We start from the raw sequence: 19,246 nt of genomic DNA, 5'->3' as shown, positions 1-19,246 counted from the left end.
TTATACGGCTGTGGCACACACTTTTGTTTCCTCTGTGCACACACTGGTAGAGGAACCATGCACACCCCTACACACATGCCGTACAGCTGTTCATTAGCATGATGGCTTAACTCCTGTCTTGGCTCTAATCACTTCATGTTTACACTTCAAATGAGTGAAATGCAACACTGCCACAACACACACACATGCATAACCATGAAATATTTCAACTTATTTCCATCAAATAAAGTTTAGATAAAGTAACACATACACAAGCACATGCACAATTAAGGAAAAGGACTAATGGACGGTTATTTTTTTGCTTCTGCACTGATGCACAAAATCCTCATTAATGTCAGGCAGGTTGAGTTTTACTTATGTGAGCCTTGGTATGTTTCACCACTGATGTTTTTGAGATTTTACTGACTCTAATATGATAAAATAGATACATGGCTTCCAACAAAAAACTGTCTTTAAATGATGGATTGCTTAAGACTGAGTTTGACTTCAACTGTGATTAAAGGAGTAAAGATCAAAGGGTGAAATTTTTCAGTCATGAGCTATTAAAATTATTTAGTGTGCTTACTGGATACACAGAAAAATTAACATACTGAACTGTGTGTTTGTTTGAATTGAGATTGAATCTTATTTTACACAATGATTCTGGATTTTTCTGATCCTTTCCATTTCTAGTTTTGAGATCTTGCAGCTTATTTCACTTTAGGTTAGCAGTTTTTAGTGTATTAAGTTCTAATAATTTATGAAGATAGTTTGTGTCATTATAAACACTGACAGGTGAAGTGACTACTGTCTTTTTTAAAGATGATTGGCTGTTTGCTTATACTAGTAATTTGAAAGGGAAATGGTGGTGAGACAATGTAAGAACGGAACCAAAGTGCCACTGCATTTACACAACAGTTTATTGTGTATGAATCTGCAAAGCCGTAGACCAGTTATGGTTGCCGTGCTGATACCTGTCTGAATAAACAAACATTGAACATGTAAGCATGAAAACAAAGCAATGGAACAAGGTGGCCTTGTCTCAAAATCTTAGGATGCACTTTGGAAAGAAAATAAGCCGACAGAGGCAGAATGAGGTTTCTTACAATGTCGAGCTGGGAAACATTATTCTGCCACAGTGTGGATATTACTTTGAAGCTTACAACCTACCTAATCATTGTGGCACATCAATGTGCCACAATGAATCATTCTTTTAACAAGATGTTTTTCAATAGCACAATGTGAAAATTGTTTCAGGAACAGTTTGAGGAGCAAGATGATTTCCGAGTGTTGACTTTGAATCCAAATTACCCAAGTATTCAGTTAATCATTTGTGGGATTTGCTGGACAACCAAGTCCAATCCATGGAGGCCTCACCTAAGTGATCTACAGCTGATATTTCAGGGTTCCAGTGGAGTTTATTACAGCTCTGGGCTGTTTTGGCATCAAACGTGTGACAAACACACTATTATAACATCATGACCTGATCAGTCATAATATTGCTATGGTTTCAGAAGGCAAAATATTAAAATCTTGCTGCTCTAATTTCACAAAATCCTAAATTTATGAAACAAAATATATATATATATATATATATATATATATATATATATCAAAATATATATATATACAGTCATCAAATAAAACGTGTCGTTTAAAGAAGCCATAGCAATGATTTTCAAGATTGAAATGAGAAATATAACCACCATGTCATTAAATTGTGGCCATCGACCCTTTGATAAGGAAAATAATACTTTGATCTAAGTTGCTGGAAGTTTTTTATATACATCAACAAAAAATATGCCCTCATTCAACAGTATCGGTTGCAAATAAAAACCAAGCTTAAAATGTCTAAAATGTAATATTAGAAATACATATTTTTTGGCCTTTGCACCAACACAGTTTCAACTCCCAGCTTTGTTTTCTCAATTTTTTACAGTTGAAACAAGACAAGCTGTAATAGTGTTTTTCTTATTGTTTTCACAACTGCAACTACATGAACTCAGTCTGTGCTCCAGCAGCATCCTCACAGCAGTGTCTCTGCGTGTCTCTTTATGTCCAGACCTCCAATCCAAGGCAGCTGAGTTGAACAAGACTCTCTCACGGAAAGATGGAACTCCAGACAAAAGCCTTAGCAAGATGAAGGGGGAGATCCAGGCAATGCTAGCCGAGATGAGAAAACGGCAGCTTGGAGGGATGAAAAGCATTGCAGAGGAAGAGAAAGAGTATGAGGACACACATGCACTCACGCCCTCTCTCTCTCACACACACACACACCCATGGCTCAGGTGTTTTACCTCTCCCACACAGATTTCTTTGTATCATGTATTTTATTCTTTAACACATAAAAAGTGGATACATGGACTCTCTTTTTTTGGTATAGAAAGTGAAAACTTGTTTCCAAATCATTGAGAAAACAAATATTTTAATTATAGTCATGTATTTTTTTGCATAGTTTATTTTTTGTTCAAAATATCTTAGTATATTTTATCATTTGCAGCACAAGACAATGCTTAATGTATCTGTTTTCATAGTGTCTCCTGTGATTTTTGCATTATTTAATGTCATTCTCTGCCTTGCATATCTTGCTTTCTGCTGGGACTCTTCACCACTTATTTTTTCATATTTTGTTTGTTAATTTCAACCAACCAACAAAAGAGAACGAGGAACAGATGCAAACATTAAAAACATATTGAAAGTTGGTTTTTCCAACTATTTCTAATACTGAATGTCTTATATTTACTCCTTCCTCAAAATAAGGCAGCAGTTGATTTTTACAAAACATAAAACTTTTCAACTTTTACATTTATTTGACTTTTCTGTTTTATCTTCTACCTCTAGTATATTTCTCTTTAAAAGTTAAATTAGAAATCAATTAAAAAACTATTATTTTTGCAAAACAGTCAGCATTTTAGGCATTAAAATGAAAGTATTTGCTTTTCAAAATTGGATTGGTTTTAAGTTTGAGTTGTTGCGTCATAACTAAATGCTTTAAAATATGTTCTACAGTTAATAGTTTCTTCAATTACTTTGCTATTGAATGTGATCATTTGCAGCACAAACTAATGCTTTGGACTGACTATTTAGTTTTTCTAGTACATATTCAGAAGCAATTTGGACAAAAACAGGATAAATAATCCTAAATCTCAAAAAATCTATTGATGTATTTTCTTGCTTTGTTTCTTTTTTGACACTGGAGACCTAAAAAGGTAAGCAGGTATTTGATAGCTGCACATCTTTCTGTTTGTTGTAGCAAAGAGGTTTTTCACTATCACTCGTTAACATTCTCTCTCATTCTCTCTCAAGGCATTTGGTGGAATTAGCAATCTATCTCTTCATACCTCTTTCCCCTTTTGTCTCTCAGCAGTAAAGGTCGATGAGTTAATTAAAAATATCACCGTAGGGGCACAAACAGAAACAGTCATAAAGATACAAAGAACATGTAATGAGACAGAAAAAACACAGGAGAGGGGAACATCTGTCGGATGGATAGAGAGAATAAGTGATGGAGAGACAAAGAGAAATCGCTTCAGCCACTAAATGAGTTGGTCTGCACTTCATTATTTCACTGAGGCCTAAGGGGAGATTTCATCCAGAGCACCAGATAAAAAAAACAAACAAGAAAAACAAATTTATGGCTCTATGAAATATGCAAAACATTCAGCTATGCAGTAGTTTTTGTATATTTTTCACATTGGACTTATTGTTAGTATAGCACTGTCAAGCAAATTTGTTCACATGCTGCAAATTACATTTTATTTAATTCATACACTCAATTTAGAACTCCAGTACACTAGAGCAATAGATGCCGAATGACTAGACAATCCTCAGTTGTTTATATTTTTCTCATGGTATTCCCTACAGGGTTCATTAAAGTTTGATCATACCCAATCATTGCATTCCCCATATCCTCAAACACTCTGAAATTTTCCTTTGAATGATATTGTCTGGAGGACACGAGATCCTTCTTGTGGTAATTATTGATGTAAGAGAAGAAAAATAAGACTCATTAAAGAGTGCGATTGTAAACATGTAGCTACTAAAGTATTTTAAATGCCCCCAAAGAGAGAAGACTCACTAAAAGTGCATGCCACCGCAACACACATCACAATGTTGTGAACCAATAGTTGCATTGTAAATGGCTGTATAAAATAAAGCATGTTGCTAGCAGTCATTTTGCATACTTTCTAAGGTTTGTTAACCATACAGAAAAGCTACAGTAAAAGATGCCATCAAAGTCACCTTGCCACCTTAGTGTTTTATATTCTGGTGTGAGTTACTGTTATTTTTGGTCTATTACATTTAATACCAAGTACTATCAATGGTACCGCCATCCTTTGACTCACCTCTGGTAACATTTGCTCATAAAAAGCAGTTGTACTTCATAGAAATGATCAAACTCACTCTGTGTCAATGATTAAAATTTGTGTTTTAATGTCACTGATAAAGCAACTTTCAGATGCATAGTTATCTGAATGCATCTGAGAAATAAATATTTCAGCAAATCATATTTATGCCGTAGAAATCACTTCTATATCTAATTTTACTACTCTATTATAACTCAGCCTCATATTTACAAATGTAATTCAATCTGTTTATAGTATATTTCATATACTTTTGTAAATCCTGAACCTTCCCAGTGGATAATTTATATTCAATATTTAAAAAGGCAGACTATTTCTCAGTGTTATGATTTTATTCAGAGATATTAAAGGTTATAAAAAGATAGTGAAAAGAATCACAATTAATCCTAAGTCCAGTATGATTAATATTATCTATGTATATTTACACAGGATTGCTGATTAGGACTATAAGGAAAAATCTGAACTAACTACAGATATAAAGAAAAACAGGTAGTCTACTTATATTAAAAAGGATAGCAGGGTGTTCAACAAAATAAAAACAGCAGTCATTATTATTATTATTCAAAAGATTAAACTCTACTGGTTATTTAAACTTCATCAAACCTTTGTGAAACCTTGTATGAAAAAATGAAAACATCAATATCTGATCTAAAGTGAAAGGTTTTCACATTTTCACTCCACATCTCTTCTTATCCAATTCCATAACAGACAAGTGCAACTGAATTTTCCCACATTATGTCTCTTTTTTTAAACAACAGCTCTGGCTTTATGAAGCTTAAGCTTTCACACAAAATCCGCTTCTTTTCTCTCTTTGTTTCATCAATTAAAGGAAAACTTTCTCCTTCTGTTGTTGATACACTGGACTCCGTCTTTCAGCGTTTAACCTCGTCTCTCTCCATGACTAACTGTATGTGCTCTTATTCATCCCATAGGTTTGAAAACTGGCTCTGAAACAAGTAGAAGATGTGAAGTTTTGTGGTGTTTTTAGTTGTTTTTGCATTTGTAAAAACACATATAAATAAGTACTCCTCCGGTTTTATGAGTCATAATATCATTATCCAAGATATGAATGTAAATGAACTATCTTCCTCCTCTGCAGTCTAGCAGAAGAGCTGTATCAGAAAGTCAAAAGGATGTTTGGTGACCCTCATCAGGCCACTGAAGACTTGAAAGCAGAGGTAATCATGATCTCTGCTTACAAATCTTGTTTTCTAATGTATTAAATGATTTTTATTACCTCAGTACCTCCTCATGTGTTTTCAAAGATAAAAGAGAAGCTGTCTGATCATGAGGGGAAGCTCCAGGAGGCTCAAGATTTACTGAACTCTGCCCGGGGAAAGGCGAGGCAGGCTGGCTTGCTGACGGAACAAAACAAAGCCAACCTCACCGCTCTGCAGGTGCAGCCCAACTCAAGCATACATAAGAATCAGAACATAGCCATCTGTCAGAATTTAAGGATGACTATGCCAAGTTATATATACAGTAAATATAAATTTTCTACAGTTGTAAATAAAGTATGGATTCAAGTTAGATTAGATTTTCTCTTATTAAACTGTGATATACCTTAAAGTGTTTCTACTCCACCAGCTGTTAGAGTTTGCAGTGTAACTTTTACTGCTTATCAAATTAGGTGTAACATGTACATTAAATCTAAAAAACATGCTTAGTCTGTTGCAGGTAGCTGCAACCGTTTACGACTTGGTTCTCCTGAAACATTTTTTTTTAATGCCTATTAATTTCTTAGATTATTTCCTGGCTTTAGAATGTTTCTATTTCATCAATAAGAACCACAAAGTGCTTTAGATTAAACAAAATAAAGTGATTAACAACGTCAAATACTAAAAAAATGAATGAAATGGACAGATTTGAGAAAGTTTCTAAAAAAAAAAAACACTGGAATGTTGAAATTTTACATAAAGCTGTAAAATTTAAAACTGTAGTGATGTATGCTCTTTAGGTACCTTTATCATTTTTAGTGATGGAACAGATACAGGAGAAACAGATTTATTTCCATTTCAATAAGTTATGATTTGATCACTTTGACACAAATCACTGGTTAGTCCATGCTTTTTTTATGACTAAATGATTTATAGCTCAGCTCTTGAAAGTTTAATAGTACTAGTCAGATACTAGTCAGCTATATGTCATGTAGAAATTACCTGAAAGGAAAAGCCAATATTTAGCAAAACTCCTTTTGTGGCAATCATTTTAAAAGAATAGAAGGCTTCTCAAAAAGAAAACTATAGAAAATCTAACATTCAGAAATAAAAATAGTGTATTGTTGCAGATGTTAATATTATTTTTTTATTTATTTTTTATAGAGGAAGCGAGATGCAGTCAATGCTGTCAAACAAGACGCGCAGAAGGTCCTTGGAGAGGGAAATGATCTTCTAGATGAGGCAAACCAGCTGTCTGACAACATCAACAAGGAGCTGGAGGTACTAAATCAAGAAAAAACACAAAGTCGTTTCATAGTTGTTCATTCTGACTGAGCTTGGTTGGCTAAGAGTTACAATGAAAAAAAGAAACTTCTTTTATTTTGGTAAGTAATGATGAATTTAATCCTCCGATCTCCGTTCTCAGGACTTGGAGGAGATGGATAGAGAGCTTGATCCGCTTCATGCTCAGCTGGATGACGAAGTTCAGGGCCTCTCTGACGGTTTGAGCAATGGCCGCCTGGCTGAACATGTCCGCGAAGCAGAGGAACATGCCAAACAGCTAAATGAATCGGCAGCCATTTTAGATGGGTGAATACAGTACAAACAGATCACTGTTTTATCTTCTCTCATGTTTTTTTCACGTGACAGATGCCTCAGCCATACGGTGGAAAGTGAAATCAAATGATGAGTAATTAAAAAAGATATGAGATATATATTTTTATATTCCACATTTTTTGAATAGTAGGTATTTGTATGTAAATATTGTTTATCCTAAAGGGTAAAAAGTGGAATTTTATTTTCCAATTCAGTGTAATATTACTCTGTTATTAATTTCAAGACTAAAATTTTAGGATTCGGTATAAATGCCATATTCTTGTAAAATTGTGCTTAACTACCATTAACGCAAGCAAAATTAAGATTTTTGATTGGAAAAAGGTTTGTGTAGAAGTTAATTTAATCTCTCATGTTTTTTCCTTCTTTCTCACTCTTCACCTCACAGTATTTTGGCTGAAGCAAAAAACCTGTCCTTCAATGCAACTGCTGCTGTCCATGCTTACAGTAATATTAAAGCCAATGTTGATGCTGCAGAAAAAGAGGCAAAAGCAGCCAAACAGACAGCAAATGAGGCTCTGGCACTGGTGAGGAAATTCATTAATATCTTTTGAATAGAGTACAAATTTTATTTTTGGTGTTTTGCATGCATTTGGGTTTTATAAGCACCTAAAATTAAGACACAAAAGATGATACTTTTAGACATTTATTTATTACAACTTAATTCTACAATCTTCAAATGGAGTATGCAAGTACTTGAACCATCAAGACCCTGAAAGTCTATTCTCAGCACAATCTATTTGTATTCCGTAAGAAAATATATTATTGGCTCTTCATTGGTCATCGCAGACATCATAGCAATATTTATACTTTTATTTTTCAAAACTAGAGGACAATAAAGTTCAAGCTCTAAAAGGATTTTGGACAAAGAGCATAAAAACAATCATAGACAAGTAAAATAAAATAAGTAGTTTGGCTGCCTCTCAGAAGATAACAATTTCTTTCAAAGTAATAATGATTAAATTTAATGTAAAGTGATTAAATACAGAAAAGTGTTTGTTTTTGTGATGACAGACGTTTTTTTAAGTCTTTTGTATCTACAGTTTCTGAAAGCATTATTTCTCGAATTGTTAGAAGGTGTATGTGTTTATATGTTTTGCATTGGTGCTGTTTCAGGCTTTGGGTCCTGATGTCCCTGTAAAGGAGGCAGCTCAGAATGCCCTCCAGAAGAGTCAAACATTGCTGAACAAAGCCAAACAACTTCAGAATGATGTTAAAGGTACGGGTCTACACACTGTGTCTACTGGACTGGAAACATAAACATTTTCTTAAACGTATGAAATCACTCTTGGAAAGTCGATTCTTGATTATGGAGGCCTAAATTGAGCGTGTTTAGCTTGATACTCAGAATTAAGTCATTTCTTTTTATCATCTCACCTTGAGGTAATAAAACTGACTGTTTTTTAATTGACTGTTTTTTCTTCTGAATTATACTAAAGTTGCTGATGAGTGTGTTATTTCCAAGCACTGTTCAGGCGAAATCACTCAATCAGGTTTATTTATATATTGTGCACAATACAGAGAGCTCATAGGACAATCAGTAATGAAGCAGGTCTGGATAAAAAGCTCTGTCAGGCAGAGACAACACATGAGTTTTATACCAAGGATAAAGATTTAACAACAAGGGGCGAGACAGTCTGGTTCTGATGCAGCTGTAGAAAACAACTTCCAACCTTCTACATGTAGCCCAAATAGTTCTTTTGGTGAGAGTTCATAAGTTCATCCAGACCTGCTTCATTACTGATTGTCCTACAAGCTCTCTGTATTGTGCACAATATACGAATAAACCTGATTGAGTGATTTCACCTGAACAGTGCTTGGAAATATATTATTTTCCACGACAATTGACAGAAAAATTGGGAAGTTTATACACCTGGCTTACAAAATAAAAAAATTAGATATGACAAAAAGGATTTTTTTTTATCCGTATAGTGGCAATTGATTTATCCTTTTGGGTTATTATAGACATTTTCTAAACCATATAATTATCTATAAAAATTATGTTAAGTTTATGGTTTTGAACTGATGTCTCTAGCCCAATTGATATTGGGGTAGAGAATGATCAGTTTAATGATCAGTTTAATTATCCTGAAATTTGCCACTGCAGTTGTTTTTTCCTTGCAAACTAAAGAAGAAAAAGATTTACAGGAAATCATTGATTTTCTTGTTGTGTTTGATGTCTTCCCTTCCAGCATGGTGCAGTCCTGGAGGACTGTAGAAGGTGGTTATGGTTATATAGGAAATGGAAGATGTTTCTTTGAAAATGAGCTTCATAAACCAAATAGAAATAAAATGTATGCATTTTTGATTTCCAATTTTCATCCAGGTCAGCTGAGGGCATTTAAAGGGCCGCGTGTTGCTCTCTGACCTTTAAACGCCTAGGTCTGCTGTATTGCATTGATTTCATTTGTTAGAAAGTGAAATCAGTGGGGGAAATGCATAAACATCTATTTGTTTGATTTGATCTAAAAATCACGAAGTGTTGAATGTGGAAAGGTCAGTAAGAATAATGCAAACCAACAGGTGGTGAGTTCTGAAAAATTAAAGGAGTAACAAGTATTATGTGCAATGCAAAAACAAACAAAAAAGAAAACTAAAAAGTTATTTTCAGTTTGTTGAAAATGAAATACCTTGTATAAACAACAAAGTATTTCAGCTGTGTATATCACAATTTTATGGCATTTATTGACACAAGTCATTTTCCCACAGATTCTAAACTTTATGTTGATTTCTGTAAAGTGAATTTACATGGAATCATCTCTTATTTTATCTTTGCTTCAGAATATCTGTATCCTTTTCCTTTGTCTGTGATCTCATTGATCTTGTTGATCAGGAAAGAGAGGAGGGATATTTTATTACTAAGGAGATTGTCATAGATATTACCATTTGTTTTGTGTGTAGAAAATGCAGACAATGTGGCCGGGCTAAAGGGCAGAGTTAAAGCAGCTAGAGACAAAACCAAAGGCCTTCTAGCAGCTGTTAATGGAACCCTGGCGACACTCAACGCAATCCCCAATGGTAAGATTGTGATTTTTAATTTGTTTGTGTCCAAACAAATCATTCATCTTTTTTTTAAACAAAGTAAAATTACAGCCATCTTTTAGCAATGTGTGGCATTTCTTACAGATACGTCTGCTAAACTAGCAGCTACAAAAGCAGTAGCAGCTGATGCCAATGCTACGGCCGTAGACGTCCTGGAGCGCCTTGCGGATCTGAACCTGCGCCTCGGAGGCCTGACGCTGAACTGCAGCGAGCTGGAGGACGACGTCAACGCAGCCAATCGGCTGATCCAGGACCCTGAAAAAAACAGTAAAGTGCTTTATTATCGGGTATCTCCATTAACTCGTGAATCAATAAATGAAATTATATAAGTTTGATAAATTTATATTTACTGTAATTCAGTACTAATTCCAAAGTCAACCATTTTAGAAACTTTGGTAAATTCAACTCAATGTTTGATATTTTTCTTCTTGTTTCTCTTTTTTCAATCCCCACAGCAATCAGTATGTATATTTCACTTACCTTAATAAAAATAATTTATTATTGTAACCGGTGCACCAATACTATACTCTAGTAATATGTTTGGCTTTACAGTTTTCTAATCAGTTCTTGGTTATTGACAAAACAAAATACTAAATTCCAATTTTTAACACAATGTGGCAATCATTTTTGTTTTAATAGCCTCAATTAATACCGATGTAAACAGGTTTCTACAGCTGTATTGATGCACCTTACACTAATTTTTTGGCTGTCTTTAGTATCTGTACAGCTGCTTCTATTAATGCCTCCATTCAAAATGAGCATGAATTCTCAGCTCATTGCAAGGCATATATAACGCCTTTTTGATTTTTAGTTCTTTCTATCACTGTCCTACATAATGTACACTGTAAAATTAAAGCAGTTCTCTTTGAATGCTAAGCTACACTAATTTCTTTGGCTCTCAATCTCATTTCTCGCTCTTCTTTTGTATTTCTGTTCTTTCAGTTATCTCATATCTGGCAAGCTTTCCACTTTCAGCTGAGATTTACTCTGTAGTATTTGTAAAAGAAGTATTGTTGTGCCAGTGTTTATGCTCATTTTGCTCCATCTCTCTCTGCTCTTAGTCCATGCTGCTGGAGCTAAAGTAAAGGATTTGGAGGATGAAGCTGACAGACTGCTGGAGAAGCTGCAACCGATAAAAGAGCTTCAAGACAATTTGAGGCGCAACATCTCACAAATAAAGGAACTGATCAACCAGGCCAGGAAGCAAGCAAATTCAGTATGCGTTTTTATATTCACATATGTTATTGCACTCAGTTGATGATGAACGGCAGTGAAATTGTTGAGTAAATATTCTTTCCATACTTCTGTCTTGTGTGTTTTTGAATGTTTGTGTGTGAATGTTTTAATAATGTGTGTGTTTTACAGATACAGTCAAAGTCATATGGGTACATCACACATAGAGTGATATACTTTTTCTGTTCATTTTGATGAACAGACTTTTGGATCTACAACTCAAAATTAGGGTATCAGAAAACAACAGTAGTACATAAAGTCAAGCATTACCTTTTTTGTGCAAAGAATTGTATTTTTTATATATTCTGTTTTTATTTCAGTTCTGTTTTCACATTGAGCTGCAAATGTTGCTGTACTTAAATACCGTGGAGATGATCTGTTGCAGGTTGTATGCAGAACTGCTGTTCTACTGAAAGTATGACCATGAAATTTACAGTAAATGTAGTGAATACTTGGTTGGGCCTGCTTTTGCTTAAATTACTGCATCAATGTAACGTGACATGGAGCCAAATTAGCCTGTGGCTCTCATGAGGTCTGAGGGAAACCGAGGTTTCTTTAATTCAAGCCATCAGCTTTTTTGTGTTCTTAAGTGTGGCATATCCATATTTCTCTTATTAACAGCTCATATATTTTTTTTGTGGGGTTTAGGTCAGACCAGGTTTCTGGTTAGTCAAGCACAGTTATACCATGGTCATTACGTTAGCTAGTTGGACCTTTTGGTGATGTAGGCAGGTATCGAGTCTGTTTGGAAAAAAATAAATGAGCATGTCCATAAAACTTGTCAGAAGAAGAAAGCTGAAAGTGATCTGTAATTTCTAAACTGCTTTGATTTGGGACTTCAGAAAACACAGTTGAGCAACACCAGAAGAAACTCTTATTTGAACTTTGGTTCACAATCCCCTTAAGGCTGGATTGTGAGGGAGCTAGCTTGTACACCTTTTACTATCACTTTGTTTCCTTCCACTCAACTTTAATATGCTTACAGCAGTTCGTAAACACCATTCTTCTTTAGCAAAAATCTCCTTTAAAGGGTTTCGTAAGTGAGCAAGTCAAGTGAGCAACCTCTTCTAGGATTCAACAAGGGTATAACATAAGATTTCTGTATGAAAAATCTTCCTTATAGTGATCTTATGTCATGAATATGTTTTGAAAAAAACATAATTTTTGGTTTATATTACCTCTAAACTATAGTAAAAAAAATTAACACAAAAACAACACCTGAAATACATCTGTTTGTATAATTGATCCTCATGAATGACATCCTAATGTAATAAAATTCACCCGAATGTCCATTACTACCTCAAATCAGTCCCTTCATATCAAATTTGATTTAAAATTATTTGAATTTATTCCTATGAATTATTTTTTTCTCTCCACCAAAAGAAAAAAATAAGTTTGTTCTGGACAGTCAACAAAAAAATGCTTGCGAAAACTGTTTTTGTTCCGTGTTAAAATAGTTTACAATCTCCCACTGTTTTCCAGATCAAAGTCTCAGTTTCATCAGGTGGTGATTGCCTCCGAAGTTATCGCCCCGATATCAGAAAAGGGAGGTACAACACCATCATCCTTCATGTTAAAACCACCACACCTGATAACCTCCTTTTTTACCTGGGATCTGCCAAATATGTAAGTATAAAATTAGTTGTAATGGTTTGACTCCCACACTACAGCCACTAAATAGGTTTTTTGCAAGCATATCTTCCGTAATATTGCATTAATTAAGGTTAATGTTGTACAGTATTTATCCCGCTTGAAAGTTCAGTTTAGCAAACACAAAGATCTGCACACACAAAGAACCAGGTTGTGTCCGTGTCTTAAACTAGACAAAGAAGCAGCCTACTAATACTCCCATAATGATTTGTCTGTGGGAATAATTAATATGTCTTGACACGTACCCACCAGCACCCTTAAAACACAACACAGCACTGTTTAAAGGTACTACTTATAGTCCCAAAGTGTGTGCACTATATTTGTGTGTGTGCTGGAGTGGAGTGGCAATTAACAACAAGCTTGTGTTGCTCTCAGCTTTACCCTGATTTCCCCAGAGAAATCTTTGCTTTGCTTCATCTGACTGGGACGTCTTCAGCACATATGTGTTTGTGTCTCTCATGGATATTCTAATTTAGTATACATAATAATTTAGTGTGTGTTTTTGTTCACATCTTACATTTTTACTAATAGTGAAGTGCTAGTTGAATAATAATGCTTCCCTGTGATCTCTGCTAATGAATAATCGCCTATACTCTGGAGAGACTAGAAAGAAAAGTGCGTGCAGTTGTGTGTTTGCCTGTGATTTGTGTGTTCAGATGCGACTTCCTGATAATCTCTAATTGTGCATAAGGCTACATGAATAATTATTTTGTGTAGTTCAAAGACAGCAGAAGAGTCTGCATGCTCAGAATTCACTCATCATTTTTTTTAACTCATACATAAGTAATAAGATTGTTAATCAAAATACAACAAAATCCTGTGAAAATCCAGTTAAAGAGGCCACTGGAGAGAACTTCAGCTCTTGTACTGGCTGTGAAATCACTTCATCATTGTATTTTATTTTCACCTCCTGGATAAATGCTCCAGTTGGTTATGTTTAATAGTACTGAGAATCTGGACTCTTGTTACTATGCCCAGATCCTTTTAAACAAATATCTTCATATAAAACTCTCTTACTAATGGGTGGGATGCTGCAACATTTCCAAATCGTCCCTTTTACAGGTGGGGAAATTGATTCAATTTCCACCAATCAATTTCAACACTGTGAGATTTATGTGGTCTGTAATCTGCTTGTGTACCTTCACTGATAAACTCAAATCTGACCACATTAATCTGTTATCACACTAACAGTCATGCACATTAATATGAGAGGAGAGTGTCCGCTTACTTTTACACTTTGCTCCATTTATAAAGTTGGATTTGTTGAGAAATGGCATTTATTCTCGTTTATTCGCATTGCTGTTACATTGAAAGAATACCAATTTTTACACTTTCGGAGCTGTAGGACTGCAGTACTTTTTGTTCAAGGCCACACTACTGCAGCCCTTTTTTTTATAAATATCAGATTTATCCTCCTAATATTGAGAATGTTGGATAATGAATTTATTACTTTCAACAAAAGATTTCTTATCATCTAGCATATTTAATGAAATGTCAACTTATTGTGCATCATTTGCAGTTTTCTGTTTGACAAATGTACAAAAAATGCCATACAGTTAAAATTTTAAAAAGTTTCGTTCAGCAATGGATACAGTGTTTCCCAAAAATATTAATGCACCTTGAGCTTTGTCTACATTCTGTCATGTTCAAATCACGAGCTTAAGTGTATTTTATTGGAATTTTCCGTTCCATCATTTGGAATTGGAAAATCATACTTGATTTTTAAAATAAAAATATTAATAAAAATGTGAAAGGGTGGCATGCAGTCAGTCTCTTTTAGGTACATACTCTTAACTGCCTCCAGATGTCACCTACAGATGTCTGTGGATAAATTAGTTGGACAATGTGAAAAAAATCAGGGTTTGCCACTTAATATGTTGACATGAGACTTGAACACAGCTTACTGCACTACAAAAGTGTGCAGGCACTTTCTTTAGTTTGTTTTCTCTGTACCTCAGGTTGATTTCTTGGCCTTGGAGATGCGCAAGGGGAAGGTGAATTTCCTTTGGGATGTGGGTTCAGGTGTGGGAAGGGTTGAATATCCCCATCACACAATCAACGATGGGAACTGGCACCGGATAGAAGCGTCTCGGTAAGTAACTTGCCCTGATACACATGTCATTCTTCTAATTCATTTGTCTAAAGATTTTGGGTATAGTACGTAAATTCAAATCTTGTGTTGCACTTTCGGCAAGATGTAGTAAGCCAATCACTTTGCAGTTTATCACAAATATCACAAACTCAGCCAAAGAAAAATATGAAACAATGTTCTGCCTGCTTTCACATTATTTTCCTGGTATCTTGTCTCGTCTTACTCCTCTCTCACATTATTTAACAAATAACAATCAATACCAACAGCAAAGACAAAACAGCAGAAACCCCAAAACATTGTCTTACTCATGCTAGAGCAGAAAGCGTGTTTTTACAGCTGGGAAATCTAGAGTTTGCAGTCTTGTCAGCCTTTGGCACATCATTACATAGATCCACTGCAATCTATTTTTCCTTCCCTCTGTAAGGTGCAGTGTTGTTGTTTACACACTCTCTCATTCACATAAAGGAAGAGTCCCACCTGCTCCATGCATTTTCCATCAGAGAGACTTCCCAAAGGTGTTTACTGATGGCATCACACAGACTTCTCTGTCTTTAAAATATTCCCCCACTGCTGAATGTTACTCCTGCCTTGAAAACAAACTTTCATATGGCTGTGAGGAGAGGTTCAGTAGGCACACAGTGTGTTTTTGTCATTTCTGTTTCCAATCAAAAGGTCCAAGAAAACTAATATCAGGTGAACACATAACATTTAGTCACTGCAGCATCTCCAGAAATCATATAGAACATGTTGAAGTATTTGACCCTGTTGACCATTATATAGCAGCAGATTGGTTTTCAAATCACCTCAGTGCCACAGGGCTCTATATTAGGCCTCCTGCTATTTATAAGCTATATCAGCAATCTTGGTCTAAACCAGTGGTTCCCAAAGTGTGTTGCGTGCCCCCTACGGGGGGCGCCAAGCCCTTGCAGGGGGGGCGCGGAAAGTGGTATGGATGAATGAAAAAAAATATACATTTACACAAAAATGTTCTACTGTAAAGATGGTTTGTAGTTTGTTTTGTTGCAACCTGAAGTGTGAAGTAAACTTCAGTGGAGTTTGAAAACAAAATATGTGTATAGGTGTATGTCTGGTTGAACGATGTGTGTGCTCAGTTGATTCTTTTTTCTTTTTGGGGGGGATTTTATTGTAATCCATAGGGCCAGAAAATCTTTGGGAGCCACTGGTTTAAACATCTCTGATTTTGGGGTTGATAACTTGCTCAACTTCAAACTACATGTAGAGAAACTTAAAACACAGAACTTAAAACCTTTTTTCAAAATAAGTGGCCTCTTACTGCACCATTTTTACCCCTGAGTAGACATGACTCAGATGACCGAGAGTATATCTTTTATAAATGAGGCAATCTCAGGTTGCTGACTTCCTATATCTGTTCCCTTCTTGCAATGCAAAATGCTGATCATTATTTTCTTCATCAGCAAGATCACTTGTTTCTTTCTGTCCCATTTGCACACACTGGACTTAGTACTGTGGCTTGAAAAAACTGCCTTTCATCCTTTACAAGGTTCATTTCATTGTACGCTTCACTGAGTCCTTGAGGTCAGTTCCATAGAAACTGTTTTGTTTAGAGTGCTTGTAATTTTAACTGTTTAACTGTAATTTTTGTATTTGTGTTTGATACTTGCTGAAAAATAAATTTTTAATCTGAGTATGGTATTCCGGGTTAAATATAGGTTAAGCAAATTTTTAAAAAACTAATTAAATTTACTGTACTGCCTTGTTTTCATCTGCAGTAATGGTCTAAATGGCACCATATCGGTATATCCCTTGGAAGGCCCTATGGCTGGCATGATGCCAACCCCAGCCAGTGCCAACTCACCTACAGCTTACACCATCTTAGACGTCGACCAGAATGCCTACCTGTTTGTTGGAGGAATTTTGGGCACTGCAAAGGTATTTGTCTGTCAAAGACATGACTAACCTAGCTGTGCTTTTTTTAACCTTCCTTTATTATTATTTTTTACCATGTTGGTTTCTTCTTCTGTCCTGTAGAAGGCAGAAGCAGTCAGAGCATCAACATTTATAGGCTGCATGGGAGAGACCTTCTTGGACGGTAAACCTATCGGTTTGTGGAACTACAGAGAGAGAGAGGGAGACTGTAAAGGTTGTGTTGTCAGGTATGCAGATGAATTTCATATTTTACACCAATATTTCTTGTTTATGTTTGTACTTTTGCTGTATTTGTGTTTGCAATTTATCATGGGAGTTAACGGATGCCATCTTCTTTTTTGCATCTTTTTTTTCTGGCTTGTGAAGCGTTTTTGGAAGATGGATGAAAATATTAATAATTAGGAAATCTAATTATTCCTCTGTGTTCTCGTAGTCCTCAGCGAACTGATGGTGAGGGGACAGTTCAGCTGGACGGTGAAGGCTACGCTGCAGTAGGACGACCCACAAGGTGGAACCCAAATGTTTCCACCATCACCTTCAAGTTTCGCACTTTCTCCTCCGACTCTCTGCTCATGTATTTGGCCACTGAAGACATGGTATGTTTGCAACAGAGACAGATGATAGGAAATAAACCTGCACAATTTATGAAGTCATATACTGTAACTGTCATGGAAATCTTTTTTTGACATGCATTACATCAATATATTGATCCCTACACCTCTCTCTGTTAATGTTGCTCTTTGCAGAAAGACTTTATGTCTCTTGAGCTGTCAGAAGGAAAGGTGAGGGTGAATTTTGACCTGGGATCAGGAGTTGGAAGAGCCCTATCAGCTAAACGCCACAATGATGGACGCTGGAAAGCTCTCACCATGTCGAGGAACAAGAAACAGGGTACTGGCGAGAATTCATAGTCTTTAGGTCATAAAACCAGATGTAAAAAGGTTACTGAAAATGTCTTTTACCTTTACATAGCCACTGTGATTGTTGTGGACATCGATGATGGTGCTGAGGAAAAGATTGTGGCCATATCTCAGGGCTCAGCTACTGGTCTTAACCTGAAGGAAAACCAGAAAATCTATTTTGGTGGTTTGCCAACGATTGGAAACTACAGGTACAAACATAAAATAAAAATAAAAACTCGGAAAGCATAAATATAGAATTAATTTTTATATAAACATGTTCAATGTTCACAAAATTGTGTTTATGCTGGAGGTGTAAGAAGGATTTGAAATTATTTTAAGAATAAAAACCTCATTTGTAGTATTTTGTTGTCCCTTTAAAAAAAACAATTAAAATTAATTTTATTAGAAATTTTACATTAATCATTGACTTTTTTTGTATGTGTGCTAATGCTTTATGTTTTGTTTTAACAGCATGGCAGCCAGGTAAAACAAAAAATAAATTTTACGTTCTTTGTTTTAGAAAAAATGTTCAGATAGTTTATCACTGCATGATGCTAGCAACGCTGATAAGGCTGTGCAGCCCACAGTTAATGCAAAATGTTTTATTGGCTTGAATATGAAGGCCTTTGCTGCAAATTACTTTTCTGTCCTTTACTAGCCAGAATTTGATGTTTGTTCAAAAAAATTTGTAATGCTTTTCAGATGTAATCACACATATTCTGTCATTTTAAAAACACATGAGTGTATTTAATTGAGATGTTATGTGATAGAACAACAAAAGGTCACTGGTAGAGACAGCCCCCAAAACTTACAGCTGTTATTAAATAAATACTGAGGGGATCAGTGCATTATGCTTCTCATGATTCTCATATTTTTAATTTGTAAACATTGTGGAAGCCGCACATATTTTCCTTCCATTTCACAATTATTCTCGGTGTTGGTCTTTCACATCAGCCTGCAACCTTTACAAATAGTCATCTTTGTTTTCAGTCCAGTTGAGTAAAACTTTCAGGGTCCATATGTTTTAAAATAATGAAAAAATAACATACAGCTTTTTCAAAAACGTGATTGGTAGATTTTTCTTTTTTTCTTCTATTGTAGAAATGCAGTGTAATTGTTCTGTTAGAAAAAAAACAGCATTTGTTTTATTTATATTTTAAAACATCAGTTAACTCTTTATAATTTTTAGATATTAGGAGCCATTGTGGACGATCCAAAGTTACACCTGCATTTCCTGAGCTGCAGGTTGCAAACCGCTGCTCTATCACATAAAATTCAATAAAATGCATTGAAGTTTGTGGTTGA

General features: G+C 35.2%; 1 protein-coding gene across 9 annotated transcripts in view; it reads left to right on the top strand.

Moving 5' to 3' along the window:
• lama2 (laminin, alpha 2) overlaps positions 1 to 19,246 on the top strand; it is a 155,907-nt gene that overhangs the window by 118,307 nt on the left and 18,354 nt on the right. For 4 of the 9 annotated variants that reach the window (XM_028039817.1, XM_028039816.1, XM_028039815.1 and 1 more), the window contains 19 exons: positions 2,042 to 2,204; positions 5,443 to 5,521; positions 5,609 to 5,740; positions 6,665 to 6,781; positions 6,927 to 7,090; positions 7,503 to 7,641; positions 8,231 to 8,333; positions 10,016 to 10,132; positions 10,241 to 10,423; positions 10,612 to 10,617; positions 11,218 to 11,372; positions 12,872 to 13,015; positions 14,998 to 15,131; positions 16,883 to 17,042; positions 17,142 to 17,266; positions 17,473 to 17,635; positions 17,786 to 17,930; positions 18,012 to 18,150; positions 18,413 to 18,424. In XM_028039817.1, the coding sequence (XP_027895618.1) occupies positions 2,042 to 2,204; positions 5,443 to 5,521; positions 5,609 to 5,740; positions 6,665 to 6,781; positions 6,927 to 7,090; positions 7,503 to 7,641; positions 8,231 to 8,333; positions 10,016 to 10,132; positions 10,241 to 10,423; positions 10,612 to 10,617; positions 11,218 to 11,372; positions 12,872 to 13,015; positions 14,998 to 15,131; positions 16,883 to 17,042; positions 17,142 to 17,266; positions 17,473 to 17,635; positions 17,786 to 17,930; positions 18,012 to 18,150; positions 18,413 to 18,424 (2,380 nt within the window). The remainder of the gene's footprint in view (positions 1 to 2,041; positions 2,205 to 5,442; positions 5,522 to 5,608; positions 5,741 to 6,664; positions 6,782 to 6,926; positions 7,091 to 7,502; positions 7,642 to 8,230; positions 8,334 to 10,015; positions 10,133 to 10,240; positions 10,424 to 10,611; positions 10,618 to 11,217; positions 11,373 to 12,871; positions 13,016 to 14,997; positions 15,132 to 16,882; positions 17,043 to 17,141; positions 17,267 to 17,472; positions 17,636 to 17,785; positions 17,931 to 18,011; positions 18,151 to 18,412; positions 18,425 to 19,246) is intronic. The other 5 variants (XM_028039820.1, XM_028039814.1, XM_028039819.1 and 2 more) reach the window with 3 other exon arrangements.

Source organism: Xiphophorus couchianus, chromosome 15, assembly GCF_001444195.1.
Source record: "Xiphophorus couchianus chromosome 15, X_couchianus-1.0, whole genome shotgun sequence".
Lineage (NCBI taxonomy): Eukaryota > Metazoa > Chordata > Actinopteri > Cyprinodontiformes > Poeciliidae > Xiphophorus > Xiphophorus couchianus.
Note: the sequence above shows the minus strand (reverse complement) of the source record. Positions and strands in the feature narration are given on the sequence as shown.